Here is a 27287-nt window from a genome sequence, read left to right on the forward strand (position 1 = left end):
TTTTTTCTCCAGATAGCTTATCCTATTTAGTAGAGAAGATCCCTCTAATATTAAATAACAGGGAAAGGGCTTCCCTGGTGGTGCAGTGGTTGAGAGTCCGCCTGCCGATACAGGGGACACGGGTTCGTGCCCTGGTCTGGGAAGATCCCACATGCTGCGGAGCGGCTGGGCCTGTGAGCCGTGGCTGCTGAGCCTGCGTGTCCGGAGCCTGTGCTTCGTGATGGGAGAGGCCACAACAGTGAGAGGCCCACGTACCGCAAAAAAAAAAAAAAAAAAACCAGGGAAGGAGTAGCAACTTACATTTGTATAATGGTTTGGATTTGTAAAACATGTTTTTCCCTAACGTATGGGAATAGATAAAGTTTTAGAGTTGATGCTTACCTAGTAAGAAGGAATTTTTAAATTTGTTCTTAATCTTTTGGAGGATTCATAGACTCCTTTGAGAATGATGAGGGTAATGGTCTCTCCAGAGAAATGCACTTATGCACACAAAGGCAATTTCACAATTTGGAGGGACTCTCAGGAGGTCCATGGATTTTAGATTGAGAACTCCTTTGAAAGCACAGGTAAACTTCTGGTGGATTCTGAAAGAAAAGAGTGCTTTTTGATTTTCAAAATACAAAGGGATACAATGTCCCTAACTCTAATTGGAAATGTGTGTTTGTTTTCATTTTATGTGGCTTCTAATTCATGTATCCTAATGATGGTTTTTGTTTTTGAATTTTGCTTGTTCTGTAGCATCTGGAGCATAAGAACGGTGCTTATTTTCTTCTTTTCCAAGAGAACAGAAAGAAATAGTAAGTTTAATTTTGAAGTTTTTATAAATACATTAAAAAACCCATCTTATGGTACATTAGTTTGTAATTGAATAACAGGTTGTGAAATGGTATATTGAAATGACAACGTGGTAAATATTGAAGAGCTGTTTACTGTAAAGTATAAGAAAGGTTATGAATGATCAAACTGGTTCTGTTTTTCTGTTGTGTTATTTCTGTCTTGTCCATTTAGAATTTTTTTTTACACAATACACAAAACAATTCATTTCTTTAAATGAAGAGAAATTATATTTATTAAATTATCTGTATAGAAAACATGTTATTATGGAGTAAAATATAGTTAAACATCTTTTGATTTATTCTATTAATTGCATCATTCTCTTCAGGCTCACAGCCCCTAGGCTTTTGTTTTTATTGTATGTAAATACAATATGTATGTAAATTATGACAATTTTCCTGTATTCTGTGTATGTGCAGATTTTAAAGACATTCAGGTCTTAAAACTATGAGTTCTAATTAACCCAAGATATGCAAATTTCATTTTAAATGAACTTTACATGTGTTTTTTTTTCTTGTTTTAACTTTTCATTATTGAATATTTCAAGCATATACAAAAGTAGACTGAATAGTATAATGAACACTCATATTACCTATCACACAACCTAAACAATCATCAACTCCTGGTCAATCTTATTTCATTTTTACCCCCACCCACTTCTCCATCTCTGTTATTTTGAAGTATATCCCAGATATATCTATCCATAATGTACTTAAAAAATGTGTAAACAATGTACATTATTATACTTAAAAAAGAATTCTTAAAATTATAGAATATTAAATATAAAAATAATAAATTTCCAGTTATCTTACAAATGTCATTTGCTTTAAAAAATATTTTGTTTGTTTGACTTAGGATCCAAGCAAGGTTCACACAGATACATGACTTTCAAACTGCCCTCCTCATGTATAACTTATCTTTGACCCAGTTAAGGTTCTGTGATCTAGACCAATGACCATCCCTTTTAGACACCCTTGACTCCTTTGCCTCTCTTTCCCATTCTGCTTGTCTGGCAAACCATACCTTGTTTAAATACAGTTATATGCTTAATCTGTGACTGGAGAAACCATATCCTGGTTAAAGACATTTATGTGCTTAGTCTATATGTGCATCAGGAAAACTAAATTTGTTAGAGGAAAATCATACAACATGCTGACTAGACTCACTTTAAATCTATGATTGCAAATACCAAATGTACACTCAACACTGCTACAAAACCCTATTATAGTTCCCTAGTAAATTTACTTTTTTCTCTTTGAGAGTATTATTTGACACTGTATTTCTCCTCAAATCACTACTACCCACCACCATACCAAAACCCCAAAACCAAAACCAAACCAAACCAAAATAAAACCAACCAACCAAATCAAAATTCAGAAGCCACAAATAAACAAAACTTCACAAAATCTACCTGGCCACTCTGACCTGATAGTCTCACTTCATGAAGAAAATAGATGTAAGCAGGTGAGCGCTATCTTCACCACCAAAAACATAGAGTTAGCCCCATCTGTTACTCAGTATGCTGTCATCCATCATGGTAATTTGGAAGACTGACCTTGATCCCATCTCTGGCTAAGCCTTTCATTTATGCTCTGGATTCTAGATACTCTGACCATTTCATGAACTTTGCTCTTATAGTTATCCCTACCTGCATCTCTTTTGCATTATCTATTTGTATTGGCTTGTCCCTATTTGGCATATAATCCTGTCTCAATACAATCATCTGGGGGAAAAATCCCATCCTGACTCCGTATTCCCTTTAATTTACAATGCATTTCTCCCTCCCCTTCAAAGTTCTCTCATTTTTACCTCCAAAATTATCTTGAAAATGACCACTTATAACTTTCTTTACTACTACTACAATTCTAATTCAGGTCATCATCATCTGTTGCTGGCACTATTGCAGTGGTTTCCTAACTAGTCTATTTTTAAGGTATAAATCAGGTCTTGTATCTCTCCTACTTAAATTCTTCTAGTGGCTTCCCATTGCAACCAGAGTAAAATCTGACCTTAACCCCAACTTTCTGGCTTATGTCTACTTCTCTAACTTCATCTCTTTCCCCTCTCCTTTTTTCACCTTTGCTCCAGCCACACTAGCCATCTTTTTGTCCTACAAATAAGGTTAAGTCCTCTAAACCTCAGTTTGCTAGTTTATAAACTAGAAACAAATATTTGTTTTGGCAAGACTGTTATGAGTTTTAACTGATAATATTATGTGTGAAAGCATATAAAAATTGTAAAGTGTTACAGACATGTGGGCTGATGGTACTGATTTTTCTTTTCCAATTCCTATTATTTTTTGTTTTTCTTGCCTTTAAAATTTTACTTGCCTTGTTTAATGGGTTAGGACCCAGTATAATATTGAGTTGAAGTGGGAATAGCAGGTGTCTTTGTCTAGCACCTGATTTTGGTGCAAAAGCTTTTAATTTTTACCATCAAGTATGATGTTTGCTGTGGTTTTAAAAAATATTGATACTTTTAATCAGATTAGAGAAATTAAGCTTATGGCATTGTTTCCAGTGATATTTAGTAATATAGTAGATGCTGGGAAGACAGGAAGAAGTTTAAAACAAATATGATCTTGGACCTCATGGAACCAACAAAATAGTGAAAAATATAAGAAAATTTATTTTAAAAGAGCCCTTGGAAACACTTCTCTAAGGAAAATGTGTGAATATTTTGACTTGCAAGTAGGCACATTAGGACATGCTTATTATATAAAGGAGATTTTTGCTTTAAATTTTTATTTTACAGATCCTTTCATTAAAAAAAATTGTACGAATTCATTTGCATAGGTATTGCATGTAGATAAAATAGACTTCATAAGAGATTGTCTTGCAGTTTTATACTTCTTTTTAGCATAAAGTTAGGTACCATATATATTTATGTGTGTGTATATATATATGTACATATATATATTTTTTAAGTCTGAAGCTACTGATCATGTCTTGCTTTTTGTTCTGTTAGTTGTATTTCCTTTGTTTTACAAGTTGAACCTAGTATAGATTCAAGTAAGGATTGGCAAACTACAGCCTGTGAGCCAAGTCCTGCCCACCACCTTGTACATCTCATGAGCTAACTAACAATGGTTTTTACATTTTTAAATTATTGAAAAAATTCAAAGAGTAATATTTTGTGACATGTTAAATTTGAATGAAGTTCAAATTTCTGTTTTATTGGAACACAGCCACGTCCATTCATTTATATGTTATCTGTAGCTGCTTTCATTCAATGATGGCAGAATTGAGTAGTTGTGACAGACTGTATGGTGCTCTCAACATTTCAGCCTATGGTAGGATGCACAACAAATCACAGTGACACTGTTATAACTTGACAGCATTTCACGTGCCATGTATATTGCTGTATTGTGACTATTTTATTTATTATTACCAGTGTACACTCATTATGTAAAAACAAGAAGAGAAAATTGGACTTTGAATGTTGCACTTTTTTTTTTTTTTTTTTTTTTTTACGGTACGCAGGCCTCTCACTGTTGTGGCCTCTCCTGTTGCAGAGCACAGGCTCCGGATGCGCAGGCTCAGCGGCCATGGCTCACGGGCCCAGCCGCTCCGCGGCATGTGGGATCTTCCCGGACCGGGGCACGAACCCCTGTCCCCTGCATCGGCAGGCGGACTCTCAACCACTGTGCCACCAGGGAAGCCCTGAATGTTGCACTTTTAAGGCACAATGGATTGTGGACTATTTTATTATCAAAACACAAAGCATTGTGCTTATTATGCAATGCCATTATAAATGTACTAAAAGAATACAAATATACATTGACTATCATGCTACGTACTCATCATGATACTCCCAATGCACAGAAAAGCAATGTTAGAAAAATTAGAACTTTTGTTTTTTTTTTTGTTTTTTTGCGGTACACGGGCCTCTCACTGCTGTGGCCTCTCCCGTTGCGGAGCACAGCTCCGGACGCGCAGGCTCAGCGGCCATGGCTCACGGGCCCAGCCGCTCCGCGGCATGTGGGATCCTCCTGGACCGGGGCACCAACCCGTGTCCCCTGCATCGTCAGGCGCCACCAGGGAAGTCCTTAGAACATTTTAAATGGAATATCTCATCATAGCAGAATTTCTTCATAAAAATAAAAAGTGAAAATGGAACTTAAAAGTAAGTTTCTGAGTGGCTTATTTGTGAAGCAAAGAAAGCTATTTACCAATGGTGAGTTAATTAAATTGTGTAATTGCAGCAGCTGAAAAAATGTGTTTAGAGAAAATACTTGCTTGGCTAGTAGCCTTTTTAGCAAGAACAATTGCTTGAAGAATTAAGAACACTGGAAGCAACATAATTAACTTAAAAACAAGATCATTTAAAAAAAATTATTTCAAGTGATTGTCATTGGCTCTTTTTTTTGGTTTTTTGGCCATGCTGCGAGGCTTACAGGATCTTAGTTCCCTGACCAGGGCTTGAACACGGGCCATCACAGTGAAAGTGCCGAGTCCTAACCACTGGAGTGCCAGGGAATTCCCTGTCATTGACTCTTGATGAGTTGACAGATGTTACTGATACAGCTCAATTGTAATTTATTTCAGAAGTCAGTACTGAACTTGAAATGACTAAAGAATTAGCCTCTGTCAACAGTCTGTGTAGAACACTCTGGGAGAGAATATTTTTAAAGAAGTTGAAAAAACACTAATTTAGTACAACCTGAAGTGGAATCTACTGAGATGTATTTACAACTATTGGTGGTAAAAATATGTGTGAAGCAGAAAGAGGCTTAGTGGATTAATTTACAAAGCTCATGAAACTGTAAGGTGTTTAAATTCTGTGGTTATCCACTGTGTTATTCAACAGCAATGGACTTAATCATCATCAATTATGTGAACTTTTATCAGAAATACAAGCAGTTGGATGGATTAGTAGTAGTAGTAAACTTTTATTGTGATGTTTTGAGCTCAGAGCCAAGACTAAAATGTTTCTGAATGAGAAGAACCACCTTCAACCATTATGAATGAACTGCTTTGGAAATTAGATTTTGCTGCAGACTTGATAATGGTTCTTAATGAATTCAACCTAAGAGTACGAGACAAGACAGTCTTTATATGTGAAACCTATACTGCTATAAAGTGATTTAGAAAAGCAAATAACAATTTGCTTTTGATGACGAAAGGTAATTTTTTAAAAAGTGCTATGAGAAGTTAAGAAACAACATCTCCATTCCCACCCCGATTTGCAGCAGATACATTATCTGAGCTCAAACTGCGATTCCAGCAGTGTTTTTCAGACCTCATGCAAGTACAAAGGAAATTTCCGTATTTCAAAATCCATTTAACTGGAAGTGATTAATTTGCAATGACATGATAAAAGGCAAACATCAAGAGAAGAATCTAAAGAATTTTATAAATGCCTTTCACACAATGAATATGCTCAATTGAAATCATGTGATTGTGGATTGATTTCAATATTTAGCAGCACCTATCTGTGAAAAAAATTTTTCAGAAATAAAATGTGTGAAATCTCATTACAGATAAACTAACAGATTGACATTTGTGATCAATTTTGAGGATGGGGGACACTAATTTTGAATCTCAAGTGAAATGTTATCCCCCACCTACCCCTGCAGATTCCATTCCTTTTATTGGTAGACCTATGTTACAAAAAATTGAACTCAATTATTATAATATTTGAATTATGTCAATGAAAGTTTTGTGGAAATTTGTTTACTCCTTTAAAAGTGCTCACCTAATTTTGCCTTTTGGCCCATAAAGCCTAAAATATTTACTATCTGGCCCTTTATAGAAAAAGTTTGCTGATCTCTGCATTAAAGGTTAGATATTTGGCTTGGTCTTATCTAACTAAAGATGACTATTCTCTTTAAAGAGGTCAGCAGTTTTTTTCCCCTTTCAGTAATAAGTCTGCTAGAACACTTTGAAAAAAATATATAGTAAAATCATCTTTTCATAAGTTTGTATTTCTTTGGATTTTTACGTAAATAGTACTTTTGAATTGGGTATTCAGATGTTTGCTACTCCAGAACTTCAATGAAAAGATAATTTTATTTGTAAATTTAATTAAACATTAAGAACAATTATTTGAATTCTATTTGGTAAAATGTTTAAATCAAGTTATAAGTCTTTGCATCTGGAATAGTATTCTTATTTATACTAGTTCAGTATTTCTAGGGAAAAACTAGAAATCTAAAATAAATGTGTAAAGCAGATATTGACATTCATAAATTATATCATTTGAAATGATTCTTTATGTTCTACCAATGCAACCTAACTAAACAGGCAAATCTTGGAAAAGTTTAATTTTGAAAAGTAATTAGTATCCTCTTCCTTTCCAAGTCCCTCTTCAGGTATATAATACTATAGATTTTCAAAGGTTTCTTTATTAGTGCTCAATATCTTGAAGATCAAATAACTTAATAAAATATGTACTTCTTTATTCATAAATAAAGAGAACATTTTTATTACCAATGTATAAAAAAATAATTGGTTTTAATTTTGTAAATTAATGTGGGTGGGATGTTGAAGGAGAAATAATAAAAAGTAATATTTCTGAAAACATTTAAAAAATATGTATCTTTTAAAATTTGGAAACGTGTTTTATTCTATGTAAAGTCCATTTTTCCACTCCTGAGCTTGTAATATCTAATATAAGCAAACATATAAAATATATATGGGTAAAAATTGAGATGACTTCTGTCTGTACACATCTGTGAGAAATTCTAAAATGAGACTGTTTTCTTGCAGTTGCTTAATGTATATCATTTGACATGATTTTTTTTCTTGTATCTTAATATCTGATTTAGTTTTGGTTTAAATCTTGTTTTCTAGATGAAGCATTGGATGATTTAAAATCCCAGAAGAAAAAAATAGTAAGTTAACTTTTATTTAAGTTAATTTATATAAAACTAATAAATTCAGAACTGAATAATTAATGGTTTATATGTTGTAAGTAATGACTCTCCAAGGAACAAGTATGTTTTTAGATAACAGTTTAATGGTGAAGCTAAGCTGTGAATATTTTTGCTAGTTAATAATGATCGACAGGAAAAAGTAGTTAGATGAACTTTTGAGAGTCTGAGTGCCTATGTCAGTTGGAAGCTGAGAAGTAAGTAAATGAATCATTTTGGAGGACTAAATGAGGCAGAGTGGTAAAAAGTGGGTATCCAGATTTATTATTAGGGCCAAAAAAACACCAAACATCATATGTCAGTTCTCAGATTTTCTTGACATAATAAAGCGAGGAGAGAGGGAATCAAGAAGATTGGTTGTAAAAAACAAATTTAACATGCAGAAAAAAAAAAGGGCCAAAGAAAACTGGGGAGAGAGAAAGAGAGTATTTTTTCTTTGGTTTCTTTCATTTTCTATCAGCAGTTCTGATCACATGGGTGTCTGTTGTGGGGCCAGTTAAATGCATCCTTCAGATGGGTTGGAAAGAGGAGGATCAAGAGAGAGGAAGGACTCTAGATGTTTAGAGGTTGATATGTAATAGTTTTTTGGGGGTTTTTTTGCGGTACGTGGGCCTCTCACTGTTGTGGCCTCTCCCGTTGCGGAGCACAGGCTCCGGACGGGCAGGCTCAGCGGCCATGGCTCACGGGCCCAGCCGCTCCATGGCATGTGGGATCTTCCCGGACCGGGGCACGAACCCATGTCCCCAGCATCGGCAGACGGACTCCCAACCACTGCACCACCAGGGAAGCCCTGTAATAGTTTTTAATAAGTGGGTTGAACTTGGTGTTTGGCTTGAATTTACATATACTTTTTTCATGTAATTATTTTTGAAGTATAAAAATGATAATTGATAGGAGTATCATGTTATATGGAAACTTAATGAAATTTGATCAGATGCAAAATCAATTTAATGTATTTTAGTCTGACATAATGAGTAACAATTATGGATGAAACTAATAAAAATTATGAAGGTTAAGATTAATATTAAAAATTGTTCTGTGAATTGGTAAGAAAAGACACGGTCCTGAGGGATTTAAGTACCTGAAAAATAAAGAAACCTTAGTTCTGAAAGGATTCCTTATCTTTTTTATTTGATGCCTCTTCAGTATTCTGTGAGGTATTTATCAAAATTGCATTGAGGGCTTCCCTGGTGGCGCAGTGGTTGAGAGTCTGCCGTTGCAGAGGACATGGGTTCGTGCCCCGGTCCAGGAAGATCCCACATGCTGTGGAGCAGCTAGGCCTGTGAGCCATGGCCGCTGGGCTTGTGCGTCTGGAGCCTGTGTTCCGCAATGGGAGAGGCCACAACAGTGAGAGGCCCGCGTACCGCAAAAAAAAAAAAAAAAAAAATCGCATTGATATTTTTGATGGTCCTAAATTGAAACGTAGAAATGTTTCCATTGTATCTTATTATATTTCTGGCATTCTACACATTATGGAACAGCCAGAAATTCAAAGTGAGGAAATACTGATGGTTCTCAATAATATAGAAGTTGTGATATGATTGGTTTGGTTTGCTGATGTGATAAAAATAGAAGAGCTGGTAGCCAAGCCTCACTTGTTGTACCAAAATGGAGAAATATTGATTAAAGTAGATAAGACAAGGAGGAAGACAAAAGAAAAAAGAGAGAGAAAAAAAGGAGAAAATAAAAAAATTCTAAGTGATGAGAAGCTGATTCAATGTCAGTGGCATCACATGAACAGAAAACAGAATCTTAGAGAACATATGATTGGTGAAGAACTCTCAGTAGAGTAACAGAACAGACTTAGAAAATTCTTTGACAGGACAAACCAAGCTATTTACTTCTTTAATAGCCCTTGATGGAATCACAACATAAACGCTGCTCCATCTAGGTCTGACAGTTGGGAAACTCAGTTCAAGGTTCAATAGTTTTGTATATCTAAATGGTTCATGAGACATCAATATTACAGAATACTTCAGTATGGCATTTCTCTTGCAATGTATAATTAAAGAAAAATAAGTTGGCTGCTTTAACTCATTTTGTTAATTAGGGAACACAATTTGCATTGACTTGATTGTTTCTGGTTTCAGTACTGTTGCTGTTGGGAACTAGTCCCTTGCCTTTATTGCTCAAGCCCTTAACAGAGCTGCTTTGTTTGCGTTATACTTTGTTTAGAACAATAGGTGTTAAGGGTGAATTTGTAAGGAGTACAATGCTAGCTAATGATTGTACTGGTAATGAGAGGAAAAAGAAGGGACATTACTTTTGAGCAAAAGCAAAATGTAATCAAAACTGATTTTGTTCCTTGATGTTTAACTCTACATTTATAGCTTTAAAAATGATGGCAGGAAGAATAGCCATTAGTTTAAAAGTACCCAACTCCTAACCCTTCTCTTTCACTAAAAAAATGAATGTAAATTGTATTTACTACTTGAGGTGTCATTAAAGGTGGTTTCCTCAGGGATGCCTCTCTTTAATCTGGATAGATTTGTAATGTAATTTGTAATTTGTCAAAGTGTAATTTGTAACAATAAACATGAATTATCAATTAATTAAAAAGTTAAATTACTTAGAAAGGAAAATGAGTGACAATGTTTTAAATGTTTTAAAACAATGTTTTAAATCTAAGAACTTAATGTAAGTATTTACTTACTAAAATAAAGCTAGGAATTAATCTTTAGTTACCAAAAAAACCTCCCAAGTCTGGTTGTGTACATTTTGCCACTCACATTTTTTTTTTTTAACTTTTAGTTTAAAACATGTCACTATTCAATAGATAATCGCTTTGTATCCATGAGCATCCCATCAAAACAGTTCAAAATCAAAATCCATCAAAACTCGAGTCAAAATGACCTCTTTAAGTGGCTTCATGAAAATGCTGTGCTTTTTTCAGAATAGTACAGGTGTTTCTCTGTGGTAATTCCTTTCTGGCATTTCTCAGGCAATTTATATTTTTCCAAGTCCTGAGGAAAATTGGTTGAGAAATTGGGAACCTGGGAAAGAATTATTATAATTCTCTGAGAATTAAAACTTAACAATCACTACAAATGTTACTGGTTCAAAAGAATACACTAGTGTCAGTAGAAAGCAAGAGCAAGAAATGCTGACATGCTGAGCTGTAGGTTAATGTGCACATTTTAGGCAACAGGACAGGAGCACATAGAGGAGAAGTGGCACAATCTAATTAGTCAGTCTTGCTTTTGTGGCCGTAAGTCTGTTTTATGGGCCCTGTCTCTTATTAATGGTGACTTATTCTTACAAATAAATGTTAATAAGTTTATATATATAGAATACTGTATACAAAATCCTGTGAGTGATATTCCATGAAATAAATTTTGGAAGCAAAATAAGTCCTTAAATTGGCAATTTTAGCATGTGATTCTGTGTGGGGCTGTTAACCTCACTAGAAGTTTCATGTTACATTTTTATATTACCCAGTAATATCTGCTGGTGTTTTCCAGTGTTTGAATACTCACTGTAGGCTACAGATCTTTGTAAATACTTTAACAGAAGAAATGCTGAGAGAGATGTTATTGTTATTGTAGAATACTCCTATGTAAAGTCAGAAAATGATTTAAAATCTGAATTAGTAAAAAAATATTGATTTCAATAGCAAAACAAAATCAGGATAAGCAGACAGTATTTTCATCATTTTAAAAATATGAGTTTAAATAATGCAACATGTACCCTAAAGCTGTGAATTGAAGATTCTTTTAATAATTTGACCAAAGTCAGCACAAAACACAAGACATTTTTCTACATCTGGAATATTTGTTATGAAACAAGGATCAAGAGTATTGGATAGGGCTTCCCTGGTGGCACAGTGGTTGAGAGTCTGCCTGCCGATGCAGGGGACGTGGGTTTGTGCCCCGGTCTGGGAAGATCCCACATGCCGCGGAGCGGCTGGGCCCGTGAGCCATGGCCGCTGAGCCTGCGCGTCCGGAGCCTGTGCTCCACAATGGGAGAGGCCACAGCAGTGAGGGGCCCGCGTACTGCAAAAAAAAAAAAAAAAAAAAAAAAAAAGTATTGGATAGGGCAATTAATGCTTTGTGTGTTTTAAAATTTTATTTCAAGAGTTATAATTTAAATATTGTATAATTATCTTTCAAAATTAAAAAAATTGATGTTTATTTTGTGTTAGTGTTCCCTTCTTTTAGTATTCTCTGTGATGAAATTCTATATCAGGTAGAAATAATTTTTATATGTTCTCAAAATATATAATCTTGCCAAAATAATGTTGATTCATAATAAATAAGCAACCATGTGTTTATTATTCTTTTTTATTTTTATTTCTTTAATTTATTTATTTTATTTTTAAAATTTTGGCTGTGTTGGGTGTTCATTGCTGCACGCTAGCTTTCTCTAGTTGCGGCGAGCAGGGGCTACTCTTGTGGTGCGCGGGCTTCTCGTTGCGGTGGCTTCTCTTGTTGCAGAGCACGGGCTCTAGGCGCACGGGCTTCAGTTGTTGCAGCACACAGGCTCAGTAGTTATGGCGCACAGGCTTAGTTGCTCTGTGGCATGTGGAATCTTCCCGGACCAGGGCTCGAACCCGTGTCCCCTGCATTGGCAGGTGGGTTCTTAACCACTGCACCACTAGGGAAGTCCCTATTATTCTCTTTTTTAAATAAAAAACTTTTAAACTTTTAGTATACTCATATCACAGAAAAATAATTCACTCTTTGTTACATCATTCATTATTATTTGAAATATGTAAAATATTAGGAAGAATACAGAGTAATTTGTAATTTAGGGAATTCTGAGAATTCAATTTCTCATTCCTGAATCCTGATATTAATACGGTGGGTATTTGAAAACACTGCTTGTTTCAGATCCACTCTGAATAACTGAGGTATCATTGAAGATTATGCGTTTTTGTGTTAGGTACTGTTATAGACTCTCCTACGTTATTTAAATTGCATAACAGTGCTACAAGAAAGTGTTAATGTTTATGCTCTACAAAAGGAGAAACTGAGACTAACAGACCTGCTCAGTCTTTCTACAGCTAATTAACAATGGAGATGTACTTTGAACCCAGATCTTTTCTGATGTCATGGTTTCAAGTTTGTATTCTTCCCACTGATCAGATGTCTCCCTATTTATAAAACAAATTATTCACTTAAAATGTAGTAGGAATATATGTGTTAATTAAGCTATTACGTGAAAAAAGAATTTTTCAAAGTAAATGCAAAAGAAAAAGAGAATGGATTTGTATCTTTTGCTTTTTAAAATGTTTTTATTTAAGATACTTTACATGTACATAGACATAAACGTGAATACTTGCTGAATGATGTACTAGGAATGGCAATCGTTTAATAAAATGGCATTTCAGTTTTGACTTTTGTGTATTGTTTTAAAGATCACAGTTGTATCTAATCTTCTTTTTAAACCTACCAATAGTCTTACTCTAGAATTGTGCTGTACAAGTCAGTAGCCACTAGACCCATGTAGCTTTTAAAGTTTACATTATTTAAAGTGGAATAAAAGTAGCTACAGTTGGGTTCCTCAGTTGCACAAGCAATATTTTAAGGGATCATTTATCATATATGGCATTGTAGCTACTCTATTGTGCAGATATAAACCACTTCCATCATTACATGTAGTTCTATTTTTACAGCACTGGTCTGGACCATCAAAAATTAATTTGTAGAGATCAGGGATTCAGTTCTTTGCTGTTTCATGTAGATTATGTTGATTTGGGGATAGATTCTATCATGCCCTCTCTCTGTCCCCATCCCAAGTTTTTCCCCAACCCTAAAGTAGTAATGTTACAAACATTTTCTTTACATCAGAAATTTAAACTTGCTTGTTTGAGAATTTATCATAATTTTGAAATAATTAGAAAAATATTTTAGTTTCACTAAACCAAGGTTAGTAAATCATTCATCTAAGCACTTCTTAAGTGTTATATTGAGATTTTAATGAGGAATCTATTAACTATTGTGGCAGCATATTTTAAATTGTATTTTAATTTGGTAAATGTTCTCTGCTTTGCATTTTAAAATAAATGTCCTTTGGAATAAACATGACATTTAATGAATCTAAGTGGCTCTCAGTGGTCACTGAGAAGGAGAAGGTCCTCTTCCAAGTTTTGCAAAAGCATTTTTATTCTATATATTAGCTATTTGTCACAACTATGACTGTCTTGTACTAAAGTTAAACTTTTTCTGATATTGGGCTGTAACTGCTAAAATGATACTTTACTAGTGATTACTTTTTAAATTAAACCCACATATTAAGCCATAAAGTGACTTGAGTGCATTGTAAATAAAATTCTATAATAATGAAGTGCTTTAATTACAGTCCCTAGTGTGAGCATAGAACTCAGTAAAATCTTTACTTAAATTCTTATTATGTTCAGTTTTTCCCTCTAAAGTTGTTTGAATCTAAGTAAAAAATGGGGAGCTTCAGCTTTTAAAGTCATTTGAGCAAATTCCGTGAGAGAGCATGGCTGTTCTCCCAGTTAAGTGAGTTTTCACTGCATTTTGCAGCAAGCTAATTGCTTCTGCTAATAAATAATCTAAAATCGATGCTGACAGCAGCTAATTGGCACAGAGATTTTATTTTGTAAAGCTCTTGGCTAACGACCTTCTTTAAATTAATAGCATTAAGTGCTAGGAGGAAATAAATCTGAGGAATTGCCTGTCATTTGCTTGTCATGTCTAATAACTTCCAATAATGATGGCTGATAGATTTTTGCACATTCCATTATTGAAGTTGGTGCATGTAATTATTCTCCTCATTATATGTAAACAATTAGCAATATTTGGTATTTCCTTGCAGTAAAGCTGTTAAATACAAGTAACATATTAGAGGTTAGAAGCCATTTTAAAATCTGGATTTTAATTATTTGAATGTGGAAGTCTTTCGTGCTATCTGGGTATATTATGTGCTGTTTATTTTAAGCCTTGCAGTTGAATACTTTTTGAATAGGACTTATAAAAGCAAGTCGTGTATGTGTGTTTTAAAATGTGACAACTTGTGGAAATTTTTGTTTGCAGCTTGAAGAAGTCATGGAAAAAGAAACTTATAAAACAGCTAAATTAATTCTTGAAAGGTTTGATCCAGACTCAAAGAAAGCAAAGGTAAGGCTGTAATAGCACTACTATTTTATTTTAAATCGCACATTGTAGTAGGTCACTGTAATAACATTATTGTATTTGACAGGAGTTGGAGCCGCCATCTGCTGGAGCAACTATAACTGCAAGACCTGGACAAGGTAAATAACTTTGTAGAAACTCCTGCTGCTGTTGGAAAGATCCATATTTATCCAAGTGAGTTCAAAAGTGTGATAGAGGTGTGAAAAACTTATGTAGGATGCTTTTATGTTAATTTGTATTTGGTAATTTGGGATATGACTTAAAATAGATGGCAATAAGTTTATTTCATTTTGATTTTATAAAAATATGTTGATGAGTAAAGATGTTATTATCTTTTGAGATTAAATATATAATTAGTTTTAATCTTTTGAAATTTAAGTGATTTCACCAATATTTTGTAAGGTTTTTTTCCCCCCTTTAAATAAGAGTCTCCTGGAATATCTGCTATTATGAAAATTCTTACATTTTTATGATTTATTTTTTGAGGAATTTAATGAAGATTTTTGTCAAACTTGAGTTCCTTCTAAAGTAACACTGTTAGAAAGAAAAAAAATGTAATTTAGAAATGAGAAAAAAAATTGAATTACTGCTATATAATAACATTAACTCTTTCTTTTTGAGGTTATATTGCCAGATTACTATTATGTTATTATTTTAAGTGGTTACATAAAGTATGCCCAAGACTGGCATGTGAAAAGATATTTTTGAGTTTGCATTGGCTTCCTTTTTTGTTCTCTTCTCTAGAGTATAATAAAATAACAGGCATACCTCAGATATTGCAGGTTTGGTTCCAGACCACCCCAATAAAGTGAATATCGCAATAAAGTGAGTCACACACACTTTTTGGTTTCCCAGTGTGTATTAAAGTTATGTTTACACTATACTGTAGTCTATTAAGTGTGTAATAGCATTATGTCTAAAAAAATGTACATACCTTAATTAAAAAATACTTTATTGCTAAAAAGTGCTAACCATCATCTGACAATGCAGGGTTGCCATAAACCTTCAATTTGTAAAATTCATTTTGTGAAAAAACTAAGTATTCCCAAAGTACAATAAAATGAAGCAAATAAAACGAGGTATGCCTGTAGTTTGTAAGGCTTTTGTTGCTATATGGAATATACTTACAAAAATTTAACTTCTACTCTTATAAATCATCAGAATTGGAGCCTGGTTTATAAAGTTAGGGTGACATTTAGAACTTCGAGAAGTCAGTTCTTTTATAAATATCCACAAAGACCATGGGTACTAAATAAGCCATAATAGTTTTAGGTATTCTAATTGGCGGAGGTATGTGGGAAGAATCCCACTGTTTCCCATCTTTTATAAGTAGGATTCTGGTTTATAGAAATATTAGCCTGCTCTTTTGATAAATGTAAAAGTCTATCAAAAGTTATGTAAAAGTTTAAATATGATTAAAATAAATTAGTCGTAGAGAATTCCCTGGAGGTCCAGTGATTAGGACTCTGCCCTTCCAACTGCACGGGGTGCGAATTCAACCCCTGGTCAGAGAACTAAGATCCCACAAGCCACGCTGTGCTTCCAAAAAAAAGAAAATTAGTCATAGATACTTGCAGTGTAACACCTACTTTCATAATCAGTTTAAATTTTTCTATAATTTATACTTCTTACTAGTAATTATAAAAATTTTTTTGGCCTGAAGGCCAGGTTACTATACTTTCTACTTGTATGACTGGTAGTAACTTTTTTGAATAACCTTAGTGAATATATTTTTAAAATGTGATATTTTGCAGAAAGCTGTTGCTGTTACTTTAACAAAAATCTGTTCTCTCTTATTAAAAAAGAACAGATGTATGATGCCCTTTATTGACATTCTTAAGCATTTATTAATATTAGGCAACATTAGTTCCTTTAAGAATCTAAACTTATCTTTCCTTAGAAACTTTTGAAGCCCCAATTTTTTTCTTCTGCTGTCATATTGTAACTATAGAAAAACCACTTCTGGTCTCTCTACTTTGGATTCCTGCAGCACTGCTTTTGGATATTCTTTTAGGGAGAATTAACATTTAGCTATAATATAAATGAATCATTCACTTCAAAGAATGTATTAAATAACTCTTATGTGTAGACATCATGGGGAATAAAGAGATGAATGTAATATGGTTTTTGACCTTAAGAAGCTTATAACCTATTTTTTAAAAATATTTCTTCTGGGGTACACTATTCTAGTATTCCTAACTTTTCTGGGTCTGTAAATATTAATTGCTATTTGGAATTTTTTTCCCTATTTAAAAAAATTCTAAACTGTATCTCAACTTTATTCTACTTTTTGAGAATTATAATTTAGTTCCTTGTTTAATTTGATCTTGTTATTATAGGTAAGTTCGTCATACATTTTATTTATGTTTAAGTTCTGTGTTTCTGTGAGTTTTAAATTGTCTTTATTTCTTTGCTTTGAACCATTGTTAGTCCGTCAGTCCCTCCCTCCCTTCTCTCCTTCCTTCCTTCCTTCCTCACTCCCTTTCTCCCCAACACCTTCTTCTCTCCCTCCCCCTTTCTTTCCTTTTTGTTTCTTTCACCTATTTCTGAACTTAAATAAAAGAAAAGGGAAAAAAATTCTAAAGGATGTATGTATGTACATATGTGGCTCTCCAAACTGAATCTAATTGTGGTGTCCTTATTTTACTAGCTCTCTTGCATGTTTTCTGAACCAGAACTTGGATTCATGTGTAGTAGATAGCTTTCTTTTATTTTTTATTATTTACATGTTAATGATATATATTGCACTAAGAATGATTATAAAATTTGAGAATAGTATTCTTTGATTTGCTTATGTTTAGCTCTAAAAGGAGTATAATATTTACTGAACATAATACTAACCTGACTGCCAGCCTCTCACGGCCACCCCACCCCCACCAATTTTTTATCTCTTGTTTTTCTTTATTTTTTAAAAACATTATTGAAGTATAGTTGACACACAATATTGGTTTCAGGTGTACAACATAGTGATTCAACATTTACATGCATTACAAAATGATCTCCACAATAAGTATAGTAACCATTTGTCACCATACAAAGTTATTACAATATTATTGACTATATTCCCCATGCTGTACACTATATTATATCCCCTTAACTTATTTTTTGTGTCACTGGAAGTTTGTACCTTTTAATCCCCTTCATCTATTTCACCCATTCCTCAACTCCCCTCCCCTCTGGCAGCTACCAGTTTGTTCTCTGTATCTGTGAGTCTGTTTCCGTTTTGTTTTGTTTTGGTTTTTGGATTCCACATATAAGTGAAATCATTTGGTTTTTGTCTTTCTTTGCCTGACTTATTTCACTTAGCAAAATACCCCCTAGGTCCATCTGTGTTGTTGCATATGGCAAGATTTCATTCTGTTTTATGGCTGAGTAATACTCCATTGTATACATGAATACATACCACATCTTCTTTACCTATCTATGGGTGGACACTTGCTATTGTAAATAATGCTGAAATGAACACAGGGGTGCATATATCTTTTCAAATTCGTATTTTTGTTTTCTTCAGATAGAAACCCAGGAGTGGAATTGCTGGATCTTCTGGTAGTTCTATTTTTATTATTTGAGCCAGCTCCATACTGTTTTCCATCGTGGCCGTACCAATTTACATTCCCACCAACAATGTATGAGGGTTCCTTTTTTCTCCTTGCCAACACTTGCTTTTTGTTGTCTTTTTGGTAATGGCCATTCTGACAGGTGTGAGGTGATATCTCACTGTGATTTTGTTTTGCATTTCCCTGATAGTTAGTGATATTGAGCATCTTTTCATGTGTCTGTTGGTTGTCTGTATGTCTTCTCTGGAAAAATGTCTATTCAAGTCCTCTGCCTATTGTTTAATCAGATTGCTTGGTTTTTTTGATATTGAGTTGTGTATGTTCTTTGGATATTTTGGATATTAACCCCTTATTCGATATATCATTTGCAAATATCTTTTCCCACTCAGTAGGTTGCCTTTGTGTTTTGTTGTTGGTTTCCTTCTCTGTGCAAAAGCTTTTTAGTTTGATTAGTCCCATTTGTTTATTCTTGCTTTTGTTTCTTTTGCCTGAGGAGATAGATTCAAAAAGACATTGCTAAGACTAATGTCAAGTGTTTATTGCCTATGTTTTCTTCTAGGGGTTTTATAGTTTCAGGTTTTGCACTTAAGACTTTAACCCATTTTGAGTTTATTTTTGTATATGGTATTTAATACTTTTGCATGTAGCTGTCCAATTTTCCCAACACTATTTATTGAAGAGACTATCTTTCTCCACTTTATATTTTTGCCTCCTTTGTCATAGATTAATTGACTATAAGCATGGGCTTATTTCTGGGCTGTGTTCTGTTCCATTGATCAATGTGACTGTTTTTGTGCTAGTACAATACTATTCTGATTACTATAGCTTTGTAGTATAGTTTGAACTCTGGGAGCACAGTAACTCTGGCTTTGTTCTTCTTTGGATATTTGGAGTCTTTTGTGGTTCCTACCAGTTTTAGGATTATTTGTTCTAGTTCTGTTAAAAACGCTGTTGGTATTTTGATACGGATTGCACTGAATTTGTAGATTGCTTTGGATAGTATGGACATTTTAACAGTATTAATTTTCAACCCATGATCATGGTATATCTTTCCATTTATTTGTGTCATTATCAATTTCTTTCATCAGTGTCTTATAGTTTTCAGAGTATAGGTCTTTCACCTTCTTGGTTAAATTTATTCCTAGCTATTTTATTCTTGTTGATGCAATTATAAATGGGATTGTTTTCTCTTTTTTTCCCCTTTATGCTAGTTATTAGTGAATAGAAATGAAACAGATTTCTGTATATTAATTTTGTATCCTTCAACTTTCCTGAATTCATTAATGAGTTCTAAAAGTTTTCTGGTGATGTCTTTAGGGTTTTGTATATACAATATCATGTTATCTGCAAATAGTGACAGTGACTTCTTCCTTTCCAATTTGGATGCTTTTTTCTTTATTTTTTTATAGAGCAAGTCAGTAGAGCAACTACTCCTAATCTCTTTATTTCTATTTATTATTTTTTTTGAACTTTATTTTATTTGTTTCTTTATACAGCAGGTTCTTATTAGCCATCAGTTTTATACACATCAGTGTATACATGTCAATCCCAATCTCCCAGTTCATCACACCACCACCCCACCCCCCAGCCACGTTCCCCCCATGGTGTCCATATGTTTGTTCTATGCATCTGTGTCTCAATTTCTGCCCTGCAAACCAGTTCATCTGTACCATTTTTCTAGGTTCCACATATATGCATTAATATACGATATTTGTTTTTCTCTTTCTGACTTACTTCATTCTGTATGACAGTCTCTAGATCCATCCACGTCTCTACAAATGACTCCATTTCGTTCCTTTTTATGGCTGAGTAATATTCCATTGTATATATGTACCACATCTTCTTTATCCATTCATCTGTCGATGGGCATTTAGGTTGCTTCCATGTCCTGGCTATGTCCTGCAATGAACATTGGGGTGTGTGTGTCTTTTTGAATTATGGTTTTCTCTGGGTATACGCCCAGTAGCGGGATTGCTGGGTCATATGGTAATTCTATTTTTAGTTTTTTAAGGAATCTCCGTACTGTTCTCCATAGTGACTGTATCAATTTATATTCCCACCAACAGTGCAAGAGGGTTCCCTTTTCTCCACACCCTCTCCAGCATTTGTTGTTTGTAGATTTCCTGATGATGCCCATTCTAACTAGTGTGAGGTGATAAATCATTGTAGTTTTGATTTGCATTTCTCTAATAATTAGTGATGTTGAGCAGCTTTTCATGTGCTTCTTGGCCATCTGTATGTGTTCCTTGGAGAAATGTCTATTTAGGTCTTCTGCCCATTTTTTTTTTTTTTTTTTGCGGTAAACGGACCTCTCACTTTTGTGGCCTCTCCTGTTGCGGAGCACAGGCTCTGGACATGCAGGCTCAGCCACCATGGCTCACAGGCCTAGCCGCTCCGCGGCATGTGAGATCTTCCTGGACCGGAGCACGAACTTGTGTCCCCTGCATCGGCAGGCGGACTCTCAACCACTGTGCCACCAGGGAAGCCCTTCTGCCCATTTTTTGATGGGGTTGTTTGTCTTTTTAATATTGAGCTGCATGAGCTGTTTATATATTTTGGAGATTAATCCTTTGTCCATTGATTTGTTTTCAAATATTTTCTCCCATTCTGAGGGTTGTCTTTTCATTGTGTTTGTAGCTTCCTTTGCTGTGTAAAAACTTTTAAGTTTCATTAGGTCCCATTTGTTTATTTTTGTTTTTATTTCCATTACTCTAGGAGGTGGATCAGAAAAGATCTTGCTGTGATTTATGTCAAAGAGTGAGTGTTCTTCCTATGTTTTCCTGTAAGAGTTTTATACTGTCCAGTCTTACATTTAGGTCTCTAATCCACTTTGAGTTTAGTTTTGTATATGGTGTTAAGGACTGTTCTAATTTCATTCTTTTACATGTAGCTGTCCAGTTTTCCCAGCACCACTTACTGAAGAGACTGTCTTTTCCATTGTATATTCTTGCCTCCTTTATCAAAAGTAAGGTGACCATATGTGTGTGGGTTTATCTCTGGGCTTTCTATCCTGTTCCATTGGTCTATATTTCTGTTTTTGTGCCAGTACCATATTATCTTGATTACTGTAGCTTTGTAGTATAGTCTGAAGTCCGGAAGCCTGATTCCTCCATCTCCGTTTTTTTTCCCTCAAGACTGTTTTGGCTATTTGGGGTCTTTTGTTTCTCCATACAGATTTTATGATTTTTTGTTCTAGTTCTGTAAAAAATGCCATTGGTAATTTGAGAGGGATTGCATTGAATCTGTAGATTGCATTGGATAGTATAGTCATTTTCACAGTATTGATTCTTCCAATCCAAGAACATGTATATCTCTCCATCTGTTTGTTTCATCTTTAATTTCTTTCTTCAGTGTCTCATAGTTTTCTGCATACAGGTCTTTGTCTCCCTAGGTATGTTTATTCCTAGGTATTTTATTCTTTTTGGTGCAGTGGTAAACGGGAGTGTTTCCTTAATTTCCCTTTCAGATTTTTCATCATTAGTGTGTAGGAATGCAAGAGATTTCTGTGCATTAATTTTGTATCCTGCAACTTTACCAAATTCATTGATTAGCTCTAGTAGTTTTCTGGTGGCATCTTTACGGTTCTCTAGGTATAGTATCATGTCATCTGCAAAGAGTGACAGTGTTACTTCTTCTTTTCCAATTTGTATTCCTTTTATTTATTTTTCTTCTCTGATTGCCATGGCTAGGACTTCCAAAACTATGTTGAATAATAGTGGTGAGAGTGGACATTCTTGTCTTGTTCCTGATCTTAGAGCAAATGCTTTCAGTTTTTCACCATCAAGAATGATGTTTGGGGCTTCCCTGGTGGTGCAGTGGTTGGGAGTCCGCCTGCCGTTGCAGGGGACATGGGTTCATGCCCTGGTCCAGGAGGATCCCACGTGCTGCGGAGCAGCTGGGCCCGTGAGCCATGGCCGCTGAGCCTGCGCGTCCAGAGCCTGTGCTCTGCAGCGGGAGAGACCACAAGAGTGAGAGGCCCACGTACCGAAAAAAAAAAAAGAATGGTGTTTGCTGTGGGTTTGTCATATATGGCCTTATTATGTTGAGGTAAGTTCCCTCTGTGCCCACTTTCTGGAGAGTTTTTATCATAAATGGGTGTTGAATTTTGTCAAAAGCTTTTTCTGCATCTATTGAGATGATCATACGGTTTTTCTTCTTCAGTTTGTTAATATGGTGTATCACATTGATTGATTTGCGTGTATTGAAGAATCCTTGCATCCCTGGGATAAATCCCACTTGATCATGGTGTATGAGCCTTTTAATATGTTGTTGGATTCTGTTTGCTAGTATTTTGTTGAGGATTTTTGCATCTGTGTTCATCAGTGATATTGGTCTGTAATTTTCTTCTTTTGTAGTATCTTTGTCTAGTTTTAGTATCAGGGTGATGATAGTGGCCTCTTAGAATGAGTTTGGGAGTGTTCCTTCCTCTGCAAATTTTTGGAAGAGTTTGAGAAGGATGGGTGTTAGCTCTTCTCTAAATGTTTGATAGAATTCACCTGTGAAGCCATCTGGTCCTGGACTTTTGTTTGTTGGAAGATTTTATATCACAGTTTCAATTTCATTACTTGTGATTGGTCTGTTCATATTTTCTGTTTCTTCCTGGTTCAGTCTTGGAAGGTTATACCTTTCTAAGAATTTGTCCATTTCTTCCAGGTTGTCCATTTTATTGGCATAGAGTTGCTTGTAGTAGTCTCTTAGGATGCTTTGTACTTCTGCGGTGTCTGTTCTAACTTCATTTTCATTTCTAATTTTTTTAATTTGAGTCCTCTCTTTTTCATGATGAGTCTGGCTAATGGTTTATCAATTTTGTTTATCTTGTCAAAGAACCAGCTTTTAGTTTTATTGATATTTGCTATTGTTTTCTTTGTTTCTATTTTATTAATTTCTGCTTTGATCATTATGATTTCTTTCCTTCTGCTAAGTTTGGGTTTTGTTTGTTCTTCTTTCTCTAGTTCTTTTAGGTGTAAGGTTAGATTGTTTATTTGAAATATTTGTTGTTTCTTGAGGTAGGATTGTATTACTATAAACTTCCCTCTTACAACTGTTTTTGCTGCATGCCATAGGTTTTGGATCATCGTGTTTTCGTTGTCATTTGTCTCTAGGTATTTTTTGATTTCCTCTCTGATTTCTTCAGTGATCTCTTGGTTATTTAGTAACGTATTGTTTAGCCTCCATGTGTTTGTGTTTTTTACGTTTTTTTCCCTGTAACTGATTTCTAATCTCATAGCATTGTGGTCAGAAAAGATGCTTAATATGATTTCAGTTTTCTTAAATTTACCGAGGCTTGGTTTGTGACCCAAGACGTGATCTGTCCTGGAGAATGTTCCATGCGTACTTGAGAAGAAAGTGTAATCTGCTGTTTTTGGATGGAATGTCCTATAAATATCAATTAAATCTATCTGGTCTATTGTGTTATTTAAAGCTTGTGTTTCCTTAGTAATTTTCTGTTTGGATGATCTGTCCATTGATGTAAGTGAGGTGTTAAAGTCCCCACTATTATTGTGTTACTGTCGATTTCCTCTTTTAGAGCTGTTAGCAGTTGCCTTATGTATTGAGGTGCTCCTATGTTGGGTGCATATATATTTATAATTGTTATATCTTCTTCTTGGATTTATCCCTTGATCATATGTAGGGTCCTTTCTTGTCTCTTGTAACATTTTTAATTTAAAGTCTATTTTATCTGATATGAGTAACGCTACTCCAGCTTTCTTTTGATTTCCATTTGCATGGAATATCTTTTTTCCATCCCCTCACTTTCAGTCTGTATGTGTCCCTAGGTCTGAAGTGGGTCTCTTGTAGACAGCATATATATGCGTCTTGTTTTTGTATCCATTCAGTGAGCCTGTGTCTTTTGGTTGGAGCATTTAATCCATTCACCTTTAAGGTAATTATTGATATGTATGTTCCTATTACCATTTTCTTAATTGTTTTGGGTTTGTTTTTGTAGGTCCTTTTCTTCTCTTGTGTTTCCCACTTAGAGAAGTTCCTTTAGCATTTATTGTAGAGCTTGTTTGGTGGTGCTGAATTCTCTTAGCTTTTGCTTGTCTGTAAAGCTTTTGATTTCTCCATCGAATCTGAATGAGATCCTTGCAGGGTAGAGTAATCTGGTTGTAGTTTCTTCCCTTTCATCACTTTAAATATGTCATTCCACTCCCTTCTGGCTTATAGAGTTTCCGCTGAGAAATTAACTGTTAACCTTATGGGAGTTCCCTTGTATGTTATTTGTCGCTTTTCCCTTGTTGCTTTCAACAATTTTTCTATGTCTTTAATTTTTGCCAATTTGATTACTATGTGTCTTGGTGTGTGTCTTCCTTGAGTTTATCCTGTATGGGACTCTCTGCACTTCCTGGACTTGGGTGGCTATTTCCTTTCCCATGTTAGGGAAGTTTTCGACTATAATCTCTTCAGATATTTTCTTGGGTCCTTTCTCTCTCTCTTCTCCTTCTGAGACCCCTATAATGCGAATGTTGTTGCACTTAATGTTGTCTTAGAAGTCTCTTAGGCTGTCTTCATTTCTTTTCATTCTTTTTTCTTTATTCTGTTCTGCAGCAGTGAATTCCACCATTCTGTTTTCCAGGTCATTTATTTGTTCTTCTGCCTCAGTTATTCTGCTATTGATTCCTTCCACTGTATTTTTCATTTCAGTTATTGTATTGTTCATCTCTGTTTGTTTGTTCTTTAATTCTTCTAGGTCTTTGTTAAACATTTCTTGCATCTTTTGAGTCTGCCTCCATTCTTTTTGGTCCTTGATCATCTTCACTATCATTATTCTGAATTCTTTTTCTGGAAGGTTGCCTATCTCCACTTCATTTAGTTGTTTTTCTGGAGTCTTATGTTGTTCCTTTATCTGGTACATAGCCCTCTGCCTTTTCATCTTTTCTATCTTTCTGTGAATGTGGTTTTTGTTCCACAGGCTGCAGGATTGTAATTCTTCTTGCTTCTGCTGTCTTTCCTCTCCTAATCTCTTTATTTTTAAACCAGGATTTTTCTAGTCTATAACACCCTGCTAGTGTTGGATGGTCTCCTGCAGAGGCGGGAGGTGGCTGTGTCTCACCTTGAGGACAAGTTCACTGGCAGCAGCCTGGATGCTTTTTATTTCTTTTTCTTGTCTGCTTGCTGTGGCTAGGACTTCCAATACATGTTGAGTAAGTATGATGAGAGTGGGCATTTTTGTCTTATTCCTGATCTTAGAGGCAAAGCTTTCAGCTTTCTCTGTTGAGTCTTAGCTCTGGGTTTGTCATATATGGAATTTATTATGTTGAGGTATGTTCCCACTATACCCACTTTGTTGAGAGTTTTTATCATAAATGGATGTTGGGTTTTGTCAAATGCTTTTTCTACATGTATTGAGATAATCAGGATTTTTATCTTTCGTCTTGTTAACATGGTGTGTCAGATTAATTGATTTGTGGATATTGAACCATCCTTGCATCCTTGGTTTAAACCCCACTTGGTCATGGTTTATGATCCTTCTAATGTATTGTTCAATTTGGTTGCTAGTATTCTTTTTTTTAATTATTTTTTGACTGCATTGGGTCTTTGTTGCTGCATGCAGGCTTTCTCTGGTTGCGTTGAGTGGGGGCTACTCTTCGTTGTGGTGCATGGGCTTCTCATTACAGTGGCTTCTCTTCTTGCAGAGCACAGGCTCTAGGCGCGTGGGCTTCAGTAGTTGTGGCGCATGGGCAAGTAGTTGTGGCTCGCAGGCTCTGGAGCACAGGCTCAGTAGTTGTGGCGCACGGGCTTAGTTGCTTCGCGGCACGTGGGACCTTCCCGGAACAGGGATTGAACCTGTGTCCCCTGCATTGACAGGTGGATTCTTAACCACTGCACCACCAGGGAAGTCCTGGTCTTGATTTTTTGATCCATTCAGACATCCATTGTCTTTTGATTAGAGCACTTTGTCCATTTACATTTAAAGTAATTATTAATAGGTATGTACTGATTTCCATTCTGTTTATTGTTTTCTGGTTGTTTTTGTAGTTCTTCTTTGTTTCTTTCTTCTTTTCTTGCTTTCTTCCCTTATGATTTGATGAATATCTTTAATGTTATGTTTGGATTCCTTTGTTTTGTGTGTGTGTTTTTGTTTTAGGTACTATGAGGTTCATATATAATGACCTGTGTATATAGCTGTTTTAAGCTGATGATCTTGTTTTAAGTTCAGACACTTTCTAAAATCCCTACATGTTTAGCCCCCCATCATGTTTTATGTTTTGAATTTACATCCTTTTATTTTGTGTATCCCTTAACTACATAGATATAGATGATTTTACTACTTTTGCCTTTCATCATTTCTACTAGCTTTATAAGTGATTGATCCACTACTTTCACTATATGTTCGTCTGTAGTGGTGAGATTGTTTCCTCAGAATTTTCTTACTTCTAGTTGTGGCTTTTTCTTTTCCACTTAGAGAAGTCCCTTTAACATTTCTCGTAAGGTTGGTTTAGTGGTGATGAACTCCTCTAGCTTTTGCTGTGTATAAAACTCTACCTCTACTTCAATTCTGAATGATAACCTTGATGGGTAGAGTATTCTTGGTTGTTTCTTTTTTTCTCCAGTACTTTAAATATATTGTGCCACTCCCGTTTGGCCTGCGAAGTTTCTGCTGAAAAGTCAGCTGATAGTCTTATGGGGGCTCTCTTATGTATAACTAGTTGTTTTTCTCTGCTGCTTTTAAGATTCTCTCCTTATCTTTCCCTTTTGACATTTTAAGTATAATGTGTCTTGATGTGGACCTCTTTGGGTTCGTCTTGTTTGGGACTGTCTGTGCTTCCAGGACCTGGGTGTCTGTTTCCTTCCTCACATTGGGGAAGTTTTCAGCTATTATTTCTTGAGATAACTTCTCTGCCCCTTTCTCTCTCTCTCTTCCTTCTGGAATTCATGTAATGTGAATGTTAGTATGCTTGATGTTGTCCCAGAGGTCCCTTA

The 27287-nt window shown here is 35.0% G+C and overlaps 1 protein-coding gene across 2 annotated transcripts in view; it reads left to right on the top strand.

Annotated features, from left to right (window-relative positions):
* Positions 1-27287, top strand: part of LNPK (lunapark, ER junction formation factor) — a 91075-nt gene that overhangs the window by 21305 nt on the left and 42483 nt on the right. For both annotated transcript variants that reach the window (XM_022570083.2, XM_089916637.1), the window contains exons 5-8: positions 739-797; positions 7629-7669; positions 14707-14790; positions 14873-14924. In XM_022570083.2, coding sequence (XP_022425791.1) covers positions 739-797; positions 7629-7669; positions 14707-14790; positions 14873-14924 — 236 coding nt within the window. The remainder of the gene's footprint in view (positions 1-738; positions 798-7628; positions 7670-14706; positions 14791-14872; positions 14925-27287) is intronic.

This window comes from Delphinapterus leucas, chromosome 8 (assembly GCF_059928025.1).
Source record: "Delphinapterus leucas isolate spDelLeu-1000000601 "Yukka" chromosome 8, BTC_Dleu_Yukka2, whole genome shotgun sequence".
Taxonomy (NCBI): Eukaryota; Metazoa; Chordata; class Mammalia; order Artiodactyla; family Monodontidae; genus Delphinapterus; species Delphinapterus leucas.